This window comes from Protopterus annectens, chromosome 1.part2 (genome assembly GCF_019279795.1).
Source record: "Protopterus annectens isolate FY-2018-M chromosome 1.part2, PAN1.0, whole genome shotgun sequence".
Lineage (NCBI taxonomy): Eukaryota > Metazoa > Chordata > Ceratodontiformes > Protopteridae > Protopterus > Protopterus annectens.
The window spans coordinates 364,444,423-364,469,541 of record NC_056727.1 but is presented as its reverse complement, the minus strand read 5'-3'; the positions used below and the strand labels follow the sequence as shown (position 1 = coordinate 364,469,541).

At 43.1% G+C, this 25,119-nt stretch overlaps 1 protein-coding gene across 1 annotated transcript in view; it reads right to left on the bottom strand.

The window, feature by feature from the left end:
• The window catches only part of MCM8 (minichromosome maintenance 8 homologous recombination repair factor), a 929,462-nt gene that overhangs the window by 141,092 nt on the left and 763,251 nt on the right, over positions 1–25,119 (bottom strand). Inside the window, exon 17 of the mRNA XM_044056450.1 lies at positions 15,579–15,655. Within this exon, the coding sequence (XP_043912385.1) occupies positions 15,579–15,655 (77 nt within the window). The remainder of the gene's footprint in view (positions 1–15,578; positions 15,656–25,119) is intronic.

Sequence of the window (25,119 nt, the reverse complement as noted above, 5' to 3'; positions counted from 1 at the left end):
CATGTAATCAACTGGGGCCTGCCAATAAGACCAACCAAAGGCAACTCACAGATGAAGACGGGACTGGTGCTGGCATTAAGCCATGTTCCCTAAGGATGCATTCCCACTTTCCTGAATCCAGCTCAAAGCAGACATCAACGATTTGCTCAATGCTTAGGTCTTGAGCCAACAGCCTTGGTGCACAGCGACAGTGAACAGTGTAGAAAAAACAGTGGCATCCCCTCAATCTCAGCCAACAGTGTTAGGCTTGAGGGTAGACCTCAGTCCCAAACATGTCTGAAGCATGGTTGAATGATTCCAAGGACCAGTCTGCAGAATCGTTTGGTTGGTTTTGAGTGCCAGATAGTCAAATAGTGACTAGCAATGCTTATGCCCTCGAATACATCTCCTAGAAAGTACAGTTTTGTACCTACCATAAATTTAGATGTCCGATAGGTATGCATCTGCAGTCCTTACATATGGGTTGTCCTGCCTCAGGCAGCCCTTCGGTCGGCCGGATTCCAAAGTCTGGGTCCGGCGTCGGCTGATGTCGCCCTCTCCCCAACGTCAAGAGCGCCTGGGGTATAAAAGCGTCAGCCGACGCCATCTTCCTCAGTTTTTCTTGCCCCAGATGCTAGGTGCACTCTAAGGAAGGCTAAATTTGGAGAGATGCAAAAAAATTCCAAACATGCACAGTAATATAAAACAAATACACCATAATAGATAACTCCAGCTAGCTATAAGAGGGATAAGTACCCAGGAAATACCACAGAGGGGAAGGAGGGAGGGTAAACCTGACTGCAGATGCATACCTATCGGACATCTACATTTATGGTAGGTACAAAACTGTACTATGTCCTTCAAGGATGCATCTGCAGTCCTTACATATGGGTAGAATACCATAGCCAAGCTGGGGGTGGTAGGATCTAAGAAAGGGATGGTGTAGCTAAAATGCCCAGCAGGACTGCCATAGCAAAGCCTGCTCTGGATCTGGAATATAAGGGTAAGTTGTAATGCTTGGAAAATGCATGCACGGAGCTCCATGTAGCAGCTTCTAAAATGTCCTTGGTAGCCACCCCTCTTAAGAAGGCTGTGGAGGTGGCTGTGGCTCTGGTGGAATGAGGTCTAATGTTAGCTGGCACAGTTTTGCCATGAAAAGAGTAACAGAATCAAATGCAATTCCCTATCCATTTTGAAATTGTCTGTTTGGAAATTGCTTTTCCTTGTACACCAGCAGCATATGCTACAAATAGCTGGTCAGTTTTTCTGTAAGTCTTAGCTCTGTCCAAGTAGTAGCGCAACTGTCTGTGAATGTCCAGGGTATGCAGAAGTTTCTCCCCTTTGTTTTGTGGATTTGGAAAGAAGGTAGGCAGGTGAATAGCTTGGTTCAGTGAGACCCTGGATACCACCTTTGGCATGAATGAAGGATTGGTTCTCAGTGAGACTCTGTCCTGATGAAAAATAAGAAATGGTTGTACTGCCATGAGGGCCTGCAACTCAGATACTCTTCTTGCTGAGGTTATGGCCAGAAGGAAGGCAGTCTTTCAAGACAGGAACTGTAGTTCTGAAGATGCTGCTGGTTCAAAGGGAGGTAGAGTTAATTTTTCCAACATGAAGTTAAGGTCCCATGTAGGCACTGGTGGTTTCCTTGGAGGATTGATGTTTTAATTCCCTTAGAAACTGCCTTAGGAGAGGATGAGAGAAGACAGGTGGATCAGTATTGTATTCTGCTGAAATTGCTGAAGCATGAATTTTTATGGAAGAGTAAGAAAGGCCATTGTGGAGCATTTCTGCCAAGTATTCCAGGATATGTGCCAAGTTCATCACTGTCGCATCTAGGCCCTTTGTGGTGCTCCAAGTGCGAAATCTTTTCCATTTTGCTGAATATGCCTTTCTTGTGGAAGGCCGGTGAGCTTCCATGATGATGTCCTTCACTGTCTTGGATAGCTTATCCTGGTGAGGAGTCAAGGTATTCTCCAGGCTGTCAGCTGCAAGGTTTTCAGGCTGGAGTGCAGAGTTTTGTAATTGTGTTGTGTCAGAAGAAGTGGCCATTGTGGTACAGGCCACGGTTTTGTGCGTGACATGCTCTTTAACAGTGGGTACCACTGCTGTCTGGGCCAGTCTGGAGCTATCAGAATCACTTTGGGCTGCTCTGTCCTGATCTTCAGTAAGACCTTGGTCATTAATGGAAGAGGTGGGAATGCATACACTGTTAGAGTATTCCAGCTGAAAGAGAGGGCGTCCACTTTCCATGCTTGTGGGTGGTATGTCCTTGAGCAGAATTTCTTTAGCTGATGGTTGTGGTGGGAGGCAAAAAGATCTATGCCCGGCCTCCCCCATGATTGTGTTATCTGAAGGAAGATGGCTGGGTGCAGCATCCATTCGTGTGGATCCATGATATTTCTGCTTAGGCTGTCCGCCAGTATATTGTCTTTTCCTGGCACAAACTGGGATTGCAGCTCTATATTGATTTTTAGGGAAAGTTCCCAAAGATTCATTGCCAGCCTGCAAAGAGGGTAGGAATGGGTACCTCCTTGCTTGTTTATGTACCACATAACTGTGGTATTGTCTGTCCTTATTAGCAGGTGTCCTTGATGCAGAAAATGTTTGAAGGCCTCGATTGCATGTATCGCCGCCAGCATTTCCTTTTGGTTTATGTGCATACGCAATTCTTTCTGTGACCATAGTCCTTGAATGCATCTGCCCTCCATGTGTGCTCCCCATCCATGGTCTGAAGCGTCCGTTGTAATGGTTTGGCTGATTATTGGTTTGCTGAAGGGCAGACCCTGTTTGACTGGCTTGCTTGAGCCCACCACAGAAATTCCTTTTGAAGGCATGGAATGAGTGGTATCAAAGCTTCTAGGCTGTGACTGTGCTGACACCATAAACTCCTTAGGTACCATTGTAGTTTCCTCATATGTAGCCTTGCTTGTGGGATTAGAAGAATGCAAGATGCCATGTAACCCAGGGCCTGCAGGATTTTCCTTGCAGTCAGCTGAGTTTGTTTTGTCAGATTTTTGAAATAATCCGGTAGTTGTCTTTGTTTTTCTTCCGTGAGAAAAGCCATTTGGGTGGTTGTATCTAGTTTCGCACCCAGAAAAATTATCCTTTGGGATGGAACAAGTCTTGATTTGTGAATGTTGACTGTATATCCCAAAGCCTGAAGTAGGCGGATGGCATAATTCAAGTGTTTTACCAAAGTTTGTTGGCTGTCCGCTTGTATAAGGCAGTCGTCCAGATATGGGTATATTTGAATCCCCTAAAGTCTGTAGTGTGCAATTACTGATGCCAGGCATTTCGTGAATACTCTGGGCGCAGTAGATAAGCCAAAGGGCAATGCTGAGAATTGATAATGCTCTGAACCTGCATGAAATCTGAGGTGTCTTCTGCAACTTTGTCTGATAGGGACATGCAGGTATGCCTCCTTGAGGTCTAGAGTTACCAGCCAAGACCCCTTGCCCAGCATGGGAAGGAGTTGCTGTAGGGTCAGCATTTTGAATTTTGGCACAATGAGATAAGTATTCAGTGCGGACAAGTCGAGAATAGGCCTCCATTGTTTTTCTTTTCTTGGGACAAGGAATAGTCTGGAATAAAATCCTTGGCCTTGTTCTGTGAGAGGAACCTTTTCTATAGCTTTCATTTGCAATAGGTTGGAAATGTGTTTTAAAGCCTTTGCCCTTTGATTCGGTGGCAGGTTTGGCATGCCTTTTCTTTTTGGTAATGTATGAAAATGGAACCTGTATCCTTTGTCTATTATTTGCAGTGTCCATTTGTCCCTTGTAATACTGTGCCAATTTTTTGAGAATAAAGATAGCTTTCCGCCCAAAGGTGCTTCCAATTGAGCCCTGGTTGGCGAGGTCAAGGTAAAGTCATTGAGTCTGTCCTTGTGCAGCAGTTGTAGGTCCTGCACTACCTCTCTGGTTAGGAGGCTGCCATTGACGTCCTCTGTAGGAGCCTCTAGCTTGCTCTCTACCTCTGGCACACCTGTTCTTGCCTCTTGGAAATCTCTCTATGTCTGGAAAGGACCAATTCTTAGAGGGCCAATTTCTGCTGAATCTTGGTGGTTGGACCTGGAGAAAATCTTTGACTGTTTGTACAGATTTAGCCTTTTCCTCAAATTTCTTTAAGACCTCCTGAGCAGTGGAGCCAAATAACTTTTGCTTTTCCAGTGGCACATCCAGAAGCTTTGCTTTAACATGATCTGGCAGGGTTTGTTCCTTCAGCCAAGCATGCCTACCTGTCTTTGCTGACCTACATGAAGCTTCCAATGCATCATAACCACACTGCAAGAAATGGTTGCTAACCTGTTGGGAGTTATGTACCAGATCCTGAAGTGATTTGTGATCTAGGGGTTCAGGTGAAGACAGTTTTTTATGCAATTCATCTAACAAATACTCTTGGTACTGTATCATATGGAATTGACAATTTAATGCCCTCATAGAAAGAGTGGAAGAAGTATACACTTTTTTACCCCATCTCTCTAAAGCCCTGGACTCCCTTTCAGAGGGGAGTGGATTTTTAGTAGTGGCAGATGCAACCCCTTTAGGGCCCTGGGAAATAGTTTCAGGGTCAGCAGAGTGGGCCTTGTAAAGGAAATGATGTGAGTCCGGGACCCTGTAGTACCTATCTGCTTTGACAGGAGCCGGAGGAAGGGAGTCAGGGGTAATGCTAGACTCAGAGTACACATCATCAATGACATTCAAAACAGGAGGAATAGCCAAAGGTCTATGCTGAGGTAAATGCAAAAAAGTCCTTAATCTCTTCCTGGAATCAGAGAATTCCTGGCCCTGCCATTTGAAATGCTCTCTCATGGAGTGAAGGGTCTCCCCACAGGACAGCTCTTCAGAAGGGGAGGCAGAGGGAATAGATTCCTCTTCATCAGAATCCTCGTAGGCCGTAAAGGCCTCCTCCTGGTAGTCTGAAAGAGCAGAGCCATCTGAGGCCTCATCAGAGGACTGGGGATCAGTGGGCTCAACCCTGGGCCTTTTGTCTAGAGGAGGTTGAGAGCCCCTGTCCGGATGTGGCTGAGAGCCCCTAATTAAGGAAATAAGGTCCTCAGCTAAACTTAAAATCTGTGAACCTGTAGTGGATCCCTGAAGAATAGCCTTGGGAGGCAGTGATTTTGGCTGTTTAGCAGCTTTAGCCCTTGTGAATGCCTTTATGGACATGGATGCAGGAGGCCTGGCTGCTCCACGTGCTGGCGTAGTTTTGTCTAGGGAAATGGTGTCGGATGTTTCCGGAACACCGGTTTCTGAGGGAAATTCTATAACCGACTCAGAAGAGGCCTCCGGGGCCGAGGTTGTCGGTTGTGCGGTTTCGACGGTCGGAAGTACCAAGGACTCGGTTTCAGCCGAGACCAAGACACTCGCGGTAGGCCTAGGCGTGGTTTCAGCCGAAACCACGGTCCACGTGTGTCGGTCCTTGTCCTTCCATTTTTTGGTTAAATGAGAAGTCGGAATCTCCGACGGCATATTGTAACAGTAACTAGCCCCAAAAAATTCCTCTGCAAACTCTGCCCGACGCCTAAGAGTGCGTCGGTTGAAGGAGGCACAGGCTGTACAGGCCGAGACGTCGTGGTCTGGGCCTAGGCAGGGGAGGCAGTAAGAATGGAAATCCTTATGAGGTATTTGTTTCCCACAAGTTAAGCAATTATTAACTTTAAGCGTTTGATCTGACATCGGCTGAGGCAAGAAAGAGTCCCCAACGGGGTACTTAGCTTTTGAAGTCTTCGGTAGCTGAAGTTACAGGAGCTGGCCGACCGGCACTTGCAAACTGCTTCTGCTTCGGGCACCACACGGCAAGAAAGACTGAGGAAGATGGCGTCGGCTGACGCTTTTATACCCCAGGCGCTCTGACGTCGGGGAGAGGGCGACATCAGCCGACGCCGGACCCAGACTTTAGAATCCGGCCGACCGAAGGGCTGCCTGAGGCAGGACAACCCATATGTAAGGACTGCAGATGCATCCTTGAAGGACATTGGGAACCATTGGTGTCTTCTAAGCCTACTGTCATATGCCAATTAAGAGAACTGATATATGCACGGGCCCTCATTTACTGAGGACAAACTCTACACTTGTGGGAGCTGAAAGGCAATTTTTACAATGAAAATAATGCAAGAGAGTTGGAGTGCAGCCTGCTGTCTGAGCTTTTGTTCCTATGTTGGTTTTCCAGCTGATGCTACCATCTTCATAACAAGGCAGGCCAAGAACAGAGTTTCTTTCTTCTGTAGTTGGTAGGCTTGAACTCCTGACACCTACTGCAGTGCCTTACATCACATGCCTCTAAGACAGTATAGCTAGTATCAGTGTGGGTATTGGCTAGTAATCTGACTGTGACACTTACTGGATTTGTACCTAGGCATGAAATGTTGGGAATGTTTTTTTTTTTTCAACATGCATTAGGAAAAGTATCTGAACTGTGTGAAGTGTAGAAAAGACCTGGAAGATTCAAGCGCTACATGTGCTTACATAGTCAGTGCAAGATACAGCTTTTTCTGGCACCATATATGCATGACACAAGCTGGGAATTTCCTAGAAAAAATACTGACTCTTAGTCTACAATGGACAAGGACCCAACTGAAGGATCCATCTTGGAGGGTCCATGAAGTCAGAATGTTTATTTATTTGCATTTGGTTAAGCAAAAATTCTGGGCAGAAAGCCCCTTTTCAGTGGTTTCCCCAAGCAGAAAAGCTCTAGCACTGACAATATTACAACACTGAACAATACCACATATTTCAGGAAACATTTTATGAGGGGCAAGTGGAGAGTAATGAAAGGAGAAAAGATGTGGTACAGTAAGAGAGAGCAATCGAAAATAGTGGGTATTATGTGGAGGAGGAAGAAGACAGAAAAGGGTGATTGAAATGAGGAAGAGAGGAGGATAATTTATCCTGGAGGTAAACAGGGATTACAGATCCACTTGTCAAATAGGTGAAAGCTAAGCACAACTCAAAATAAGGAGAATTTCTAGTTTCACAATACAGTTGAGAAATAAAGAGCATCACCATGAATCATATTTGTACTGAATAATTTGTCAGTGGACTTGAGCATTCATGAAGGGGAGGACCAGGACATGAGGGAGGTAAGTGAGAGGCAGGCGGCCTGATTGTGCAAGATTTTCTGTGCCAGTTTTACTTGGTTGAGTTTTAGAATATTAGGGAATTCAAGTCAGTTGGGTCGTTTGACAGCAGTACAATGCTGAGAGTGAGCTGGATAGGCTGGTAGCAAGTTTGGCATTTTTGCAGTAAGTTTGTTCTAGTTTTGAGAGTAGAAATAAGTGAGAGTTAGTAAAAGTAGAGGAAATACATAGGAGGGTGAACAAGAGGGGAGAGAGAGAGGAAGCTGTACATTTTCTAGTGAGGTTGGTAAGAAATGGTGTGACTCTATACCAAGAGACTGGCATACAACTGTTCACTCCTGGACTTCTCAGAGTTGTAACTAAGTAATCGTGTGTATGTACCGCTGCTGCACCTTCAGCAGTTACCTGCAGTGCATACCTGATGAGATACAAGACCATACTGTTTGACTACGCAAAACTCAGAACTGAGCAGAAAACTTGTAAAGACTAAAGGATTCTTTTTGCCTAAACAATTATGTATAATCTATGCCCAGGAACTTCATGCCCATAAACTGACTGACTAGCCTCTCATAGATCACCAAAAGCAGAAAAAAACAAGCTGATCCACAGATTAATTTGGCCCTTCTACTAATCTACTGACTTCTTGCAGTAGGCGTGACACAAAAGGAACCCAGGGAGATGATTATAGTTTTGTAGGTATTGAATGCATTGCAGGACCCTTGCACTACAGTCTGCAAGCAGAAATGGCAAAAAAAATTAATCACTCTGAGTATATGAAGAATTTCACCTGCCTGAACTCTTAAGCAACTCAACAGCTCTGCCAGCACTACAAGTGTTTGAAGATGCTGGATCAAATGTAGGAATGCCCCTATGAAAGGGACAGAGTACATATTCAGCAGACTTGATCATGACTCTACAAAACAGAGCCGTATCATAGTAAAAGTTTAGAATCCAGTAAATTGTGCGTAAAATTAACTGCCCTTCATTCAGTAAAACAGGGCAGTTTTAGCAGCTTCTTAATTCTGAGGAAGGCAACTACTATGAAGACACCATGAAGGAATGAGATGTGGAAGACGGACCTAAAAGATAAAACCGCATACTTAAAATGGTCTTCCTGTAAGAAGGCTTGCAGGAAATGGTGCAAAATGCATCAAACGACATCACTTATAGGTAGTGAACACATCACTTATATAAACTTCAAGTGTTTTGGGATAGAAAAAAATAAGCATAAGGCATATGAGGCATGCAGTGACCATGTTTACAACTCTCTTCACCAAGAACTGAGAAGGCATAATATCCAGCTGTTAGACCATAAAGATCTGACTTCTTCAAAGGGTCCTTAAAAATCTGTTTTAAGACCAAGAATGTCTGCCAGCTTTGGTGTTCAGCACCCATTTGTCTGAGGTGATCATTTCTCAGGAAGACAGAAACTTTGAGAAATCGCCACCTGTTTTCAAATGCTGCTCCAGAGGAGGCAGTCTTGGATGCTCAGAACTAATGAATGGGTTGGGAGGGTGGCCTAGTGGTTAAGGTGTTTACCTTACAAAGACAAGGTGCAGGGTTTGAGCCTCACAAGGGATAATTGGCTAGGCTTACAATGGCTTGCAAGGGCAGTTAGCCTAGTACTAACCTATGAACTTGCTGGATAACAGCATAGTGACTAGATGACTTGGCTACAAGGTCTGAAAGAGAGACAAGTTGCCTAACACACTAGTTATTTCAAAGGGCAGCACTACTAATACTTTTATTTGAGAAAGGAGAACTATCAGAATTTTTGACAGGTGTATTCAGATTCGCAGTATTGGTAAGAAGTCTAAAACACTTGAACAGACCTTTAATAAACCCAAATCTCTGGCCTTACATGTTGAAACATTCTATTAGACAGTTTAGCAGAAATGTGCTAGCCATAAAAAACACAGATGTCAGCAGTGCTACCTTCAGCATCAAAATTGCAATGGGCAATGTGAAAGTTCACTTCAGAAATCATGCACCACAGTTTTTATACTGGACTGCCATCTCTCATTTATTTCTAAGATTTTTAAGGGCAGTTTATCAAATGTGTAAAAACTGGTCTGAAGAAGCCTATCCAGGTGGAAGCGCTTACCACGTCTTCTGTTTGTATCACAATAAATCCGAATTTTAAAGTTCATGAAGCAGCGTTTTTTTCAGCTTTGTTTCCTGCATTTTGGTTAGTGCTGTGTTTACTGCCTGCATCGCTACTGTGCCTTTTATGTTAGTTTAAATAAATAACATACTTCACAAATACAAAAATAATTAACAATGAAAGAACCACTTAACACCCCTGGCAACAAAATTTCACTTATATAGCATCAATAAAACCACAGTTCAAAGATCTAAGAGATAAACAAGATGCAAAAAGTACAGGTACAATTGCTACAGCAGTCATAAATCCTGGAATGTCTGGAGTAAGAGAATTCAGGTAGTAAGATCATCTGGACAAACACTGAGCTGTACAGATTAAAAAAGAACTGCAATGCCCACTGTAACCCCCTACCTTCACATATCAAAACAAAGGACAGGATGACTTTACAGACCCTCGACCCAAAAAGTACCTACCTATTAATCTTAACAAGCTTACTCACTGCACCTATCAACAGCTCTCTCAATGACAATATTCTCTAGTTATCAATCTATCCTAAACGTACTTGTCTTCTACATATGTTTAACTGAATACAATCACCCACTTACTTTTCTGCCTTACAGATGAAGAGGTCTACAGACTACTTAAAAATTACCAGGAACTACAAAATTAGAATCAACATCTGCAGAATGTACCACAGACAAATACTGTACTACAGAGTCTTCTTCTTCTTTTTTCGGCTTTTCCCGGTTAGGGGTCGCCACAGTGGATCACCTGTCCGCTAATGATTGGCAGTGGAGTTTTACGGTATCAAGTTGCCCAACCTTCCACGGAAGGCACACAGATGCACACACTCACGCCTAGGGCCAATTTAGAGTATCCAGTCCACCTACAGCATGTCTTTGGGATGTGGTAGGAAACTGGAGCACCCAGAGGAAACTCACGCAACCTTAGGGAGGACATGCAGACTCCGCACAGAAGGCACCCCAGCCGAGGATCAAACCGGAGAACCTCTTGCTATGAGGTGGCAATGCTAACCGCTGCACCACCGTGGCCGCCCAAATACTTTACTACAGAGTATTTTGGGGAAAACCTTTGGTTGTACTGAACAAACTTCTCTGTGCACATGTAGGTTTTAAAAAGGCTGCAGAATCTTTGCCAATCTATGGGTACTAAACTAATGTTAGGAATTAGGAAGCACATTCATTTAGCAATGTTCTTAGGTATATCCTAGGTCAATGACCACTACGGCTTTATTACCTTAGCCATGCAGTCCAATCCAACTGTCTGGTGATGTAGAATGATTTAATTACCACCTTGGCCACATGTTGGTAAAAGGACAGATTACTGTTTACATATGTTCCCACATCCCTGACTACTGGGTCAACTGTTAGGGGTGTCTTATCGATACAGTAATTAGCCTAGGTGGTAGTTTTTCCAAAAGGCACTATAATGCATTTCTTGGCATTGATCTGTAGTCTGTGACATTGGCACCAGCCATTTGTCTATGTTAGATCTTCTTATAAGAGGTTTGTGTCATGGGGGAATCTATAATAGCTCACAATTTACAGTCATCTATGAACCTGGTCACCCAAAGGCTCCCAACATCAGCCTTTACCTCCAAGAAGTAGATGCTAAATAGGAGCGGTCCCAGCACGGAGCCCTGACGTACCCTGCTCGTAACTGGTGTCTTAATGTAGGTAGTATCACCAATTCTGACTTTATGAATCCTGTCTGTGGTTCTGCCAGGTCATGTTTCAAGCTATATAGAAGGCATCCGAGGATACTGTCGAGGCCCACTGAGGCTGTGTTTTTGGCCTTAACAACTGTCACCAGGACCTGTGAGCAAATTTAGCAATTAGTCAGCCAGAAAAATTCACTATGCCATTCTGTGCAGTGAAGTTGGCACCAAAACCACCAATTCAGCACATTGATGTTTGCTGCCTTTGAGATTTCAGACATAGCTGTAGAAGGCCTTTAATTAGTCCTCTTAGGTACTTGTTTAGTTTCATTAGAGAGCTCCTATGATTGTGGGAGTTGCTCTTCCTGAATAGCTATGACGTTTTTCTTTTTGTTATATACCCTATTAAGGTTAGGATTCCACCAGTGTGGTTTGTTTTTAGAGTTTATCTTGGGCTTACTTCAAGTAGGTACAAAAGCCTCTAACAGCAATTTGTATGGTTGTACAGCGTCTCTGTTAACAATTTTGTATAGGTTGCTGTGAACCTGGGGTTGGAAGGGGCACTGAATTTTGATAAACTATCACTTACTAGGATGAAATAGTTCCTAACTGTTATGGAGTTTGCTAGGGTTACCAAATATTTGTGTTAATAAAGTCCAGGAATCATGTCTGCAAGTATGAGGCAGTGTATGTTTCCCAGTCTACAGCGGGGTAGTTAAAGTCTCCCGTGAAGAGGGTAATTGGTTTAATGGTTAGTGTCATGAGTAGGCCTGGGTACAAGCTATGGGATTCTAGGGATATAGAGGGTGATCTATAACTTCCTAGGATATGGTATGGGACTTTGTCTATGGTGATTTGCACATGGATAAAGTCCAGGGTATCGTTCTATTTAATGTACAGTTATGCTTGTACATTAAATCTACTATAGATTGAGGCTCCTCCACCTTTTGTCCCTTTCTGTGCTGCTGATGGTCTAAATGTGTGGAAGGCACTGAATAATTTAAATTAAATAATAAGAAATCACTAGTGTAATTTATTTTAGTAATGACTAAAGGGGTAAGAAAGTAATTATTAACACTGCAGTTTCTTCTAACATTGGACACCAGTGCTCCTATGGACATATTAATGGGTTATCCTTGCTGCTGCCCTGTTTTACTGGTGCAGCAGAAAGCACCCCTGTGCTACCAGGCTTTTACTCATTCCACAACTTTCGGCCGCAGAACATGGACCGAAACTCCACAGGCGGTAGTATCTCCATATTCATAAAGGATATGCACACCTCCAGACTAGTAGCCCAGCATAATGCATCTGAGATACTTCAGGTACAACTAACAATCGGTAAGATGGCGATTCAGGTCGTAGCCTGCTATAGGTCCCCAACCATGTCTCAAGACTCTCACTCCACATTCCTAAGCACCCTGGAAACTATTAGGATCCAACTCAACACTCTCATACTAGGTGACTTCAACTACCCCTCCATCAACTGGGAAAACTACTCATACACTGGCCCAATGCTTCCTGGAATTTATCAATTCCAATGCCCTGGACCAGCTCATTCTTATCCCCACTAGAGGAAGCAACAACCTTGACCTGGTTATTAATAACATGGGCAACCGTTGCTCCAGACCAATAGTCAATGCCTCCCTGGTTAGATCCGACCACAAACTAATCACCATGGAAATCCACATCTCACCCACACCCCCCACAAAGGTACCCAACATGAAAAACTTCTCCAAAGCTGACTTTGGTCTCCTAAAAACAGAGGTGGCTGACTTCACAGCACCCATGTCAATGGAAAATAGATGCATGACTGCCAAATCATACACCAGTGCACTGTACAAATGCGTACATAAATGCAAGGAACTAGCCAAACCCAACAGAACCAAGACGCTCTCCTCAAAAAGGAAGCCAATCTGGTGGTCCCCTGCCATTAATAAACTCTACAACAGAAGGAAGAAACTGTTGAAGAAAAGGTGAAGTCCCAAAACTGGAAAAACTTGCTTATTAGCCTCAACAAAAAGTTGAGATCCCTCATCAAAACCTCTAAACCAGCTATGAAGGCAGAATTGAGGCAGACACTAAAAACAACCACAAAGCCTTCTATAGTTACATCAAAAATCTCCATGCAATACCTAGGTTTTCCCTGAGTTACTGCACAACGGTACCTCCCATACTGAGCCAACAGATATTGCTAACATACTGTCCGACAGATTCAGTGCCAACTTTACCCCCCCCCCCCAAAGAACCAATCACAATACCGGAGGATTGCCAGGCAGTCAGCATTACTGCAGCCAAGAATACAGCTTCCATGGGACCTGACAATATCCCTGGATGTGTTCTACATGAACTAAAAAGTGAACTGGCACCATACCTGTGTGCCCTGTTCAATCACAGCCTCACCTCAGGCTTTGTCCCTACCGAATGGCTCACTGTTACAGTCATCCCTCTCATGAAGGGGGAACGACTACAGACCCTGGGAATTATCGCCCCATTAGCTGGATGAGTCTGATATATAAGGCTATAGAGTGCATCATCATGGACCTAATTAACAAGGATATCAGGAATCTCCAAACTCTAGATCCCATGTACTTTGTTTTGTGAAAGGTAGATCATGCCTTCTCAACCTGGTTGACTTCTCTGAGTCAGTCACCAGAGCTGTGGATGAGGGCAAGGCACTTCATACAGCCTACCTCGATCTGGCCAAGGTCTTTGATACCATTCTAGGCATCAACCCCTATATCACTAGGTGGGTTTCAAATTGGCTCACATATAGAACCCACAGTGTGAAAGTAGCGGACTCCAAGTCAGACTGCCGACCAGTCACGAGTGAAGTCCCACAGGGGTTGGTCCTGGGTCCTCTCCTGTTTGGCATCTACTTCTCAGAAGTCCAGGCCAACACGGAGGAACTCTGGTTGACCAAGCTCACAGATGACTGCAAGCTGGCAGTCAATATTAACACCCCAAATGATGAAGACATCCTACAGAAAGGCCTCATTGAGACCAACCACATCAATGGAAGCCCACTGAACACCAAAGGCGTTATAACAGATCCGGGCACACAAGTTGTCAGCAACCTCTTCTTTAACCACCCCATTGCCACTGTGGTCAGCAAGTCCTTCTATGTGACACATCTCATTACTAAGGGTTTTGCATCCAGGAAGAAAGAGGTCATCATCTCTCTCTACTCTTCCCTCATTAGGCCAGTCATAGAGTATAATGCTCCATTTGGCATGTACCTCACTACACAAATGCAGCAGCTGGAGAGGCCACAAAAGTACCTCATGAAAAGGATCCTAGGCTTTAAACACGTCCTACATGGACAGACTCAAAAAACTTCAGCTATTCTCTGTCTCATATTGTCTACTAAGAGGTGATCTCTGCTTGACTTACAAAGCCATGTCTGACCCAGCTGTGTTAGAAATGCTACATCTAAAGAAATCCAAATCCCTCCGCACCACGCACTCCAGAGACCTTAACCTCATTACCACAATCAACAGAACCTGCTGGAGGGACAGGTTCATAACCCAGAGACTGCCCATGCTCTGGAATAGACTTCCCATACATGTCAAGCAGTGTACCTCACTGGCCCTCTTCAAGAGAAATCTTGATGAGTGGATAGGAAACAGAAAGTTCTCCACGGGGACCACTGCAGTGGCTCTACTTGATAGAGGCACTGGGAACTAACATCGGGCGGCACGATGCCAGGGCACTTCTACAGGCTAGGCTTGTAAAGGCTCCAAGGGCATTAGCCTAATACACACCTATGAACCTATAATTAAACATGAGTGCATCACCACAACGCATAGCTCCAGTCAAACCCATATTTCAGTTCTGTATTTCATACAGTTAAGGTAGAGTTTTTAAACTTAAACGCTACCAGAAAAAGTTCTACATGCAACATTCAGAGGCTACCAAAAAATATTCTACATAAAATGGTCAATGTTAGCTTTCCCTTAATGGGCCATCTTTACCGTATCTTGCTTTATTTCAAAAATAATTTCTTTATGAAGACCACTGGGGTTAAGTACTATAAACAAATTTCTGTAAGACTCTACTAGCTGTCAACTAAATCTAGCTATGCTGTTAGATTAGCCTCTATATTTCAGATTTCTGTCATCCACACTTCACAAACTAGAAAATATGTAAACTATCTAAACTGTCTTCATGTTAGTAACAGATGATATAAGCAAGCAAGCAAGCAAGCAAATAATTCATCACCAAGAATGTGGATCTTTTTTATGCAAAAAATGAGCAACTTTGGAAATAACAGAATATTCAGATGAGTACATTTCATATTTTGTTAAGCAACAGATGGTTAGGTACAAAGTATCAGTTTTTTATGAAGAATTCATAAGTGTATGTCAAGCACTTAACTTATTAGCCTGTAGTTTTATTTGAATTCATTATGTTTCTTATGAATGGGTACAAAAAATCCATACTCCTCTCCACGTGTTTTAAAAAATCAGGTAGGGCAAATGCACGTGTACAAACCAGTGCATCAATCAAATTGCTTATATATCAGACATTCCCTGCAACCTCTCTGCAGAAGGTAGAAAATGTATCACACTAACTGCAAATTATTTCCTAACTTCAGGCAGTCCACATTTTTTATTTTTGGTCTTTACTGTTAATAAAGAATAGAAGTTAGCAATTTCTATTACCAGTTTCTTAAAAGGGAAGCAAATACTACATAATCTACATGCAAGTAACTAATGCCCATGCAAAACAAAATACATTACCTATGCTTCATTATCTCTACAACATCTTCTGCATCGTTTTTTGTTGCTTTTTCCCGTAGTTCCAGCCTTGCTCTTGCCTTTAAAAAGTAAACATGCATTTCTTACTATAAGGCTCCAAATGTTAGGTGGAAAAAAATACTGGTGACTAAATCGCCAGTACTAAGCAACTCTGTACATTTGTAAGCTCCTGAAAGAAGTACGTGGTCATCATATAATGGTACTATCGATCATATCAGAGTATACACACTACTGCTTCCAAAATACTGTCTGCAGCTCCATTATGCAACAGTTCACTACAGGAAAAGACTGTGTAAGACTGTTTACTTAACATACTAAAATGTAGATTAAAATACAACTGTAATCTTCATTTCTGTGTATACCTTTCCTCAAAGGTCACCGAGCCATTGTAACATTAATTTGTAGGAACAAACTAAACATGATTTCTACTGAAACATTCACTAGCCCATAAACAAAATTAACAAAATACTAAGCATATTTTTGACAAAAAAACAATAAAGGAATCAAACTGGTTTGTTCCAAGTCAAAAAGAACAGTGGAGATTATGCCTGAATTCCCCCCTTCCCAACTTGTAGGTTTCTACTAAAAAAACTCTCCCATAATCCTTGACAAAGAGATCAAGGAAACTAGATTTGCCAGCACACCACGATCCATGAGCTAGAAAGTACTACAAGTCACCACAGCAGTAAAGTACAGCGGTGATAAATTCATATGAAGATTCAAAACCAGCTACATAGTTCTGATGTAATGCATCGTGAGCCCTAGAAACTACTGTTAAAGGTAACGTTTCACATGAACAGCAGCTATGAGGATCATATAGTAGCAGCTATGAAGATCATATAATATCATGGAGGTGCAAGGCAAATCAGCTTCCTAGTATTACATTTTGTGCTCACTCCAAGTACTAGTACATATTTCAACTTTTCACAGAAAAGAAGGCACAAAGTTTGCTAAAGGAAACAGATAAGGGTTCCAACCAACAAATACATAATAAAAATAAATAAAAGGGAAAAAAGGCAGGGTAATTATTAAAAGTGGAAAGACTTAAAAAGGAAACTACTATGAGCAAAAGGAGCTTATCATAATGACCAATCTTTGAGAGTATCTTATGAAGCAGATTTTAAGCAACCTGAGCTATCTCCTATTGCAAGCAGGGCACTTCCATTTGGTGGCACCCTTTTATGTCAGCATGAATGCCAGAAGAGGTAATAAAATGGGTGATGTCGTCAAGTGCTTCTCAGTCCTTTCTCAGCCTCTCCCAACTTCCATCCTTCTGATAATCAGACAATAACAAATACAGCTTAAGAACACAATCCAAGACTACTAGTCTCATAAGGGTATCTCTTGTAAGTCCTTATGAATGTTTGGCAGATCATAATATACTACAACAGTATGATTTTGTACAAAAAAAATCAAACAATTCATCAAATATACTAGCATCCAATTTAATATCCACCAGAAAATTGTTCATACCTTATGATGTTCACAGGATCTGGATTATGTTCTTAAACTATATTTGTGTCATGTAGACAGTTGCATAAGACAGCGATCATGTTTTACTTTTACTTGGGCAACGATGTGAAACTAGAAATAGTAATGTTATTAGTTTTGTAGCCCTTGATATTGACAAACTTTTCACAGTCATTCCAAATGCATATGAAAATGATTCAAGACGACATTTATTTACGTTTACCACTATAAATACAAAAGATATCAACAGTTTATGTGATACAGTCTTCTTAGTTTTAGACAATAGCCTGTTTTTCAAAATGCTTATTATAAGCAAATAACTGCTGTGGCCATGGGCACCAGTAGCTAATACTTAAACCAACATATTTCTATCTGTATGGGAGCAGCAGTTTCCTTTATCATCAAAAAAGTTATTGATGAAGGATCAACAATAAAACATTAACAAGTGTGAACAAAGCTCAGTAAGGAATATTTTAGAAGACTAAAATTAATACTGAAAACAACTCTGACATCTAGGAACAAAGTCCAAGCTATAAACCAATTAGTGCCTCCTGTTCTAGTTTACAGTTTCAGGGGACTGATTGGCCTCAGAAGGTACTGGAATATTTGGACAGCAAAACAAGAAAAATGGTTCAAGATTATCAAATGATGTATAAAAAAACTCAGTGTATACCAAGATTATATATTCCTCATTCTGAAGGAGGTATGGGCCTCCTCAAAACTGATTAGATGTGTAGATCTGCAACTGTAGGACTGCATACACATCTGGTGACTTTACCAGATCCAAACATAGTGAAAGTTTAAAAACATGAGGAGGACAAGTATAAGATGACTTCCCTGGTTAGAGTAGAGAAGAAGCATATTGGTGCCAAGCAGGAAAGGAAATCAAACCAGAAGGAGACAAAAATCAGGCAGCAACTGAATATGCCACAAAAAACAAAACAAAAGAAAGAATATAAGGAGAAGGGATCAGAGTACAAGGTATGAAATATGGAAAAGGCATAAATATAGTTGCAAGTACAGAAAATTCCCTCATGTTGTTCAGGATGTGATGCAGGAGTGGTTAATGAGTGCTGAATTTAAACAAAAAGATAAAAGGTTAATAGTGGTGGCCAAGGATAGTGGACTACATACACATTGGTTTACAAAGTCCACTGAACATGTGGGAAAAACAGACAATTGCAAGCTCTGTAAAACAGAAAGTACAGTTTCGTACCTACCATAAATGTAGATGTTCGAGTGCTCATACAGCTGCAGTCATTACAGATGAGTTATCCTGCCGTCAGGCGGGTCCTCGGTCAGCCGAATTCCAAAGTCTAGGTCCGGTGTCGGTTGTCGTCGCTTCTTCCCTGACGTCAGAGCGGCAGGGGTATAAAAGAGACAGCCGACGCCATCTTCTTCAGTTTTTCTTGCCCCAGATGTCAGGTGCCCCCAGAAGGAAGGCAAAAAGTACAGTTTTGTACCTACCATAAATGTAGATGTTCGAGGATTCCCTTGCTGCAGTCCTGACAATTGGGTATAGTCAATACCAGAGGTCATTAGACTGGCGTCAGCACGTCAGGGTACTAATGCGCATGACCGACGTCATTTCCTCAGTCTTTTCTTGCCCCAGATGTCAGAAGACCCAAAAGACAAGTCCCAAAACAACCTGCACCAAAACATGTACAATATATACAGTAATATATACAAAAATATAAGCATGTAAACTCACCTACACAACCACCCTGAAACACAGAGGGAAGGAGGTTGGACTGCAGCAAGGGAATCCTCGAACATCTACATTTATGGTAGGTACAAAACTGTACTATGTTCTTCGCCTTCCTTGCTGCAGTCCTGACAATTGGGTAGAATGCCAAAGCAGAGGTAAGGGAGGCTGGCAAATTATAAAGTAGCAGGAGCTGACAACATGCCTTGTAAAACAGCTGTGGCAAAACCAGCTCTAGTCTTAGAGTATATAGGCAGGTGATAATGCCTAGAGAAAGTATGCACTGAACTCCAAGTAGCTGCTTCCAGAATATCCTTAGTTGCCACCCCTTAGAAATGCTGTTGAAGTGGCAGTAGCCCTAGTGGAATGAGGCCTAATCCCAGCTGGAACCTCTTTGCCATGATGGGAATAACAAAATGCAATGCAAAAGCCAATCCACCTAGAAATAGTTTGTTTTGACACAGGCTTGCCCTGTGAACTTAAAGCAAAGTAACTGCTGAGACTGCCTAAAATCTTTAGTCCTGCTCAAATAATAGCGAATTGCCTGTGTACATCTAAAGTGTGCAAAATCTTTTCCTTTATTTTGAGGATCTGCAAAAAGGCAAATGAATAGTTTGGTTTAAAGCCACTAGAAACCACCTTAGGCATAAAGGAAGGATTAGTACGTAATGATACCCTGTCCTTATGGAAAATCAAAAAGGGCTCTACTGCCATAAGGGCCTGCAACTCAGATACCCTTCTTGCAGAAGTAATAGCCAACAGAAAAGCAGTCTTCCATGACAAATATTTCAATTCAGCAGTAGCTGCAGGCTCAAAGGTTGTAGAGTAAGTTTTTCCAACACAAAATTGAGATCCCAAGCAGGAGTAGGAGCTTGGGGGTCTTATATTCTTTGCCCCTCTAAGAAACTGCTTGAACAAAGGATGCGAAAACAAAGGTGGGTCACAATCATAGTGAGCTGAAATTGCTGCAGCATGAATCTTTATGGAAGAGAAAGACAAACCTTTGTCCAACAATTCAGTAAGATATTGAAGAGCCACACTCAAATTAGGCTCTGAAATCTCCAAATTCTTTGCTGTACTCCAAAATAAAAATCTCTTCCATTTTTCTCGTACACTCTCCTAGTACTAGGCCTTCTAGCTTCCATAATCACATTTAAAACTTGTTGAGGAAGCTGAGACCTACCATGCTTCAACACAGAATATGCCAAGCTGTGAGATGAAGAGATTGAAGCTTGACATTGAGCAGATGACCGTCCTTCTGAGATAACAGATGAGGAATCAGAGGTAAAGGCCATGGAGGCTTCTTTACAAGACTCCTTAGAAGTGGGTACCAGTGTTGCCGAGGCCAATCTGGAGCTATCAAAATCATCCTTGGCCTGTCCTGTCTGACCTTTAGTAATACCTTTGGAAGAAGAGGTAGAGGTGGAAAGGCATAGACATGAAGGTTTTTCCAACTGAAAGACAGAGCATCCACTTTCCAAGCTGTGTGATGAAACCCCTTTGTGCAATACTTTGGCAGCTGGTGGTTTAGTGGAGAAGCGAACAGATCTATGTCTGGAGTTCCCCATGACACTGTCAATTTCTGAAATACATGAAGATCCAGTTTCCACTGTGGGGATCCATGATTTGTCTGCTTAATACATCTGCTAGGGAGTTCTGTGCTCCTGGCAGAAACCTTGCCTGAAGAGTCAGTTGCAGGCTTAACGCAGTCTCCCATAAAATCATTGCTTGCCTGCATAGAGGATAAGAATGTGTTCCCCTTGCTTGTTGATGTACCACATGACAGTTGTGTTGTCTGTCAGAATCAACACCTGCCCTGGAAGAAGTAACTCCTTGAACGCCATCAATGCAAACTGGACTGCTAACATCTCCTTCATGTTGATATGTAGATGCTGTAGTCTGGCAGGCCACTTGTCTTGTATCCACTTTCCATTTAGATGAGCTCCCAAGCAGTGTCCGAGGCATCTGTCGTTAAAATCTGACTCCGCCTCTGGCGGGTCACAGAGAGTCCCTTGTTTAGGTGACATTCCTGAGCCCACCACAAGAATTCCTTTGAAGGCAAGGTATTATTTGAATGACAGTGTCCAAATCTTGGCAGTGCTGTGTCCATACATTTTGAGATACCATTGCAGCTTCCTCATATGCAGTTTGGCATTGGGAAGCACCAGAATACAAGATGCCATGAACCCTAATGCTTGAAGGACTGTCCTTGCAGTCAGCACGGACTGATGAGATAGTTGAAGTAAAGTGACAGACTCTTTGTTTGTCCGGGGTTAAAAGGCCATCTGGGCTGCTGTATTCAGTCTCACACCCAGAAAGCACATGTCTTGAGAGGGTACTAGACTGGACTTTATTTCGTCACAGAATACCCTAGGCATCTTAGCACTGCTATGACATATTCCAGATGCTGTAGAAGGTGTTCCTTTTCTTGAGCCAGAATCAGGCAGTCCAAGTAAGGATAAATTTGAATGCCTTGAAGCCTGAAGTAAGCTATCACTGGAGCCAGAACCTTTGTGAATACTCTGGGCAGTAGATAAGCCAAAGGGCAATGCAGAGAACTGATAATGAAAATCTCCAGTTAGATACTTTCTGCAACTTAGCCTTATGGGCACATGAAGGTAAGCTTCCTTGAGATCCAAAGTTACCATCCAGTGATCCTTGCCCAGCAGAGGTAACAGTTGCTGTAACGACAACATCTTGAACTTGGGAATGTCCAGATAAGTGTTGAGGATAGATAAATCCAAAATTGGTCTCCACGTGTTCCCCTTCTTTGGTACTAGGAACAGGCGAGAATAAAATCGAAGCTCCTTTCTAACACAGGGACTGGCTGAATAGCCCCTATCTGGAGTAACTGAGAAACTTGCTTGAGAGCCTCTTTTCTTTGTGGAGGAGGAACATCTGGCATGCCTTTGAAAGGGGCATTGTGTGGAAATAAAATCTGTACCGTGATGAATGATATCCAGCACCCATCTGTCTTGAGTGATTAAATCCCAATTTTCTTTGAAAAGAGACAATCTTCCTCCCAAAGGAGCTGCCAGACGAGAGTCCACTGGCAGCTGCTGCCCTCACCAGAAGTCTGAGCAGGTGAACTGTCTGATCTAGGCCTAACCTTGAGCCCTGCCCCTACCACGCCTAGACTGGGAACCATAAGCAGGATATGTCCACCCCTTAGCAGGCCAATTTCTACTAAACTGGAGGTTGCACCTGCAAAAATCTTTAATAGTCTGCATAGACTTAGCTTTGTCCTCCATTTCTTTAAAACTGCTTCCACAGGCGGTCCAAACAACACATCAGACTGTAAAGGAGCATCCAAAATCCTGGTCTTAACATGCTCAGCTAAATTCTGATCCTTCAACCATGCATGTCTGCGAAGAACAGAACTAGTAGCAGCCACCCTCGAGGAGGCCTGAACAGCATCAAAACCACACTGCAAAGAATGCTTACCCACTTGTTCAGACACATGAACCAAATCCAGCAATTCTTTACACTCAATACCTTCCGCCAAAGCATCCACCTTAGATTTCAATTGTGAAAGGAGATAATTCTGATATTTCAGCATATGAAATTGACCGCCCTCATGGCTAGAGTGGAAGAAGTATATACTTTCTTACCCCACCTATCCAAAGCCCTTGCCTCTTTATCAGAGGGTACAGGATTTTTAACAACAGAAGCTTTAACACCTTTAGGCCCCTGAGAAACAGTTTCTGGGTCCGCCCTGGGACTCTTAAACAAATACTTATGAGCTTCGGCACCCTATAATACCTATCAGGCTTAACAGGAGCAGGAGGCAAGGAATCAGGGTTCAGAGAAGCCTCTGCAAAACATCCTCCACCACATTCAACACAGGAGGAATAGCTAAGGGCCTATGCTGAGGCAAAACAAGAATTCCCTAAGCCTTTTCTGGAGTCAGAGTAATCTTGGCCTTCCCATTTAAAGTGCTCCCTCATGGAGTGAAGAGTCTCTGAAAATGAAAATCCTCAGGAGGAGAAGCTGAAGGAGTGGAATCATCCACATCAGAATCAGAATAAGCAGGAAACTCTTGCAAGTCTTCCACAGAAGACTCTGAAGCCTGTGAACACTGTTCAAAACTATCAAACTCCTGTTCCACCCTAGGCCTCTTATCAGGTGGGGGCATAGAACCTCTAATCAGAGTAATCAAATCTTCAGCCATTTTAAGCATATGTTTCTTAGGCACAGAGCCCGAAATGCTAGGAGAAGCCCCTACAGAAGCTGAACTTGGCCTTCCTCTAAAAGAAGCTCTGGAAACAGAAGGAGAGGCCCTAACAACCTTGGGAAGAGAGGGAAGAACAGTTACCTGAGAAGCCCCCTCAGCCTGGCCTACTTCCTGAGAGGGCACATCCTGTAATAGTAAAGTATCTGCCTGAGACTCCATAGAGACTCCTGGCAAAACCTCTGGCCTTCTAAAGGACCGACGTCCGGGACTGCGGTTCCTCACCCTAGACTTCACAGTTTTTTTCTTAGATGAAGCAGGCCGGAGCATCCGACGGCATAGTATAATTGCAACGCAAACCAAACACTAACCTAGCAATCAAGCCTCCTCTTAATAGATTAAATCTAGCACAAGAGCGGCAACCAACGCCGTGCTCAGGCCCTAAACAAGGTATACACAATGTATGATAATCCGTATCTGCTTCCCACAAGAAATACAGTTATTCACTTTTTGACATCCGTAATATACTGAGGCAAGAAAACCAAAATGTTCTTAGCCAACTCTGTACGGTCTGAAACTCGTTTCGAAAATCTCAGAACGCCAACCTGCACAAAATTGCTTCTGCATCGGACCATGCGGCAAAAAGACTGAGAATGGCGCCGGTCATGCAGTACCCTGACGTACTGGCGTCAGTCTAATGACCGATGTCAGCCTTATACTCTGGTATTCGGGCCGACTGGGACGCGGACTATACCCAATTGTCAGGACTGCAGCAAGGGAAGACGAAGAACATCATAAATTTATGTAATCATGAAATATAGAATAATCAAAAAACAGTAGTTGCAAGCAAATACACCATAAAAGAATACCCCAAATAGGTTGTATGAGAAGGTGTTTGTCATAAGGCCTGTCCTAAGAGGGGACGGGGGGGACGGGGGGGGGGTAACCTGGACTGCAGCTGTATGAGCACTCAAACATCTACATTTATGGTAGGTACAAAACTGTACTATGTTCATCATGCATACAGCTGCAGTCATTACAGATGGGAAGAATCCCAAAGCTAAGTAGGGGTGGCAGGCACTAAGTGGAACTAGGAGGAGCAAGGATGCCCTGCAGGACTGCTGTGGCAAATCCCGCTCTAGATTTAGAGTATAGAGGAAGGTGATAGTGTTTGGAGAAGGTGTGCACTGAACTCCAAGTGGCTGCTTCCAAAATGTCCTTGGTAGGAACCCCCCTGAGGAAAGCTGCAGAGGTAGCTGTGGCCCTGGTGGAGTGGGATCTGATGCTTGTAGGCACAGTTTTTCCATGAAATGAGTAACAAAAGCGTATGCAGTGGGCTAACCATTTTGAGACTGTCTGCTTGGAAATAGCCTTTCCTTGAACACCTGTAGCATAGGACACAAAGAGTTGCTCGGATTTCCTGAATGGCTTTGTCCTGTCCAAATAATAACAAAGTTGTCTGTGAATATCCAAGGAATGCAGTAGTCTTTCCCCTTTGTTTTGTGGATTAGGATAAAAGGTAGGTAAGTGGATAGTCTGATTCAAAGCTACACTGGATACTACCTTTGGCATAAAGGTAGGGTTGGTTTGTAAGGAAACTCTGTCCTGATGGAAAATGATGAAAGTTTGCACAGCCATGAGGGCCGGTAGCTCCGAAACCCTGCATGCTGAGGTGATAGCCAGAAGAAAGACTGTTTTCCATGACAAGTATTGTAGTTCTGTTGAAGCAGCTGGCTCGAAGGGAGGAAGGGCCAGCTTTTCCAATACGAAATTGAGGTCCTAAGCAGGGACTGGTGGTTTCCTTGGGGGTTTTATATTCTTTGCCCCTCTGAGGAACTGTCTTAAGAGAGGATGAGAGAATAAAGGAGGATCTGTGTTGTATTGTGCTGAAATGGCTGAAGTGTGGATTTTGATGGAGGAGAAGGAAAGTCCACTGTTTAACATCTCAGCTAGGTACTGTAAAATTTGAGGTAAATTTATTACCCAAGGATTCTGGCCCTTTTCTTGATTCCAGGCACAAAATCGTTTCCATTTGGCGGAGTAGGCTTTTCTAGTAGAAGGTCTTCTGGCCTCCAAGATGACATCCTGCACCTCCTTGGAGAGGAGGGTCTGTTGGGAAATCAAGGAATTCTCCATGCAGCTAGATTTAGGGTTTTGAGCTGGCTGTGAAGAGTCTT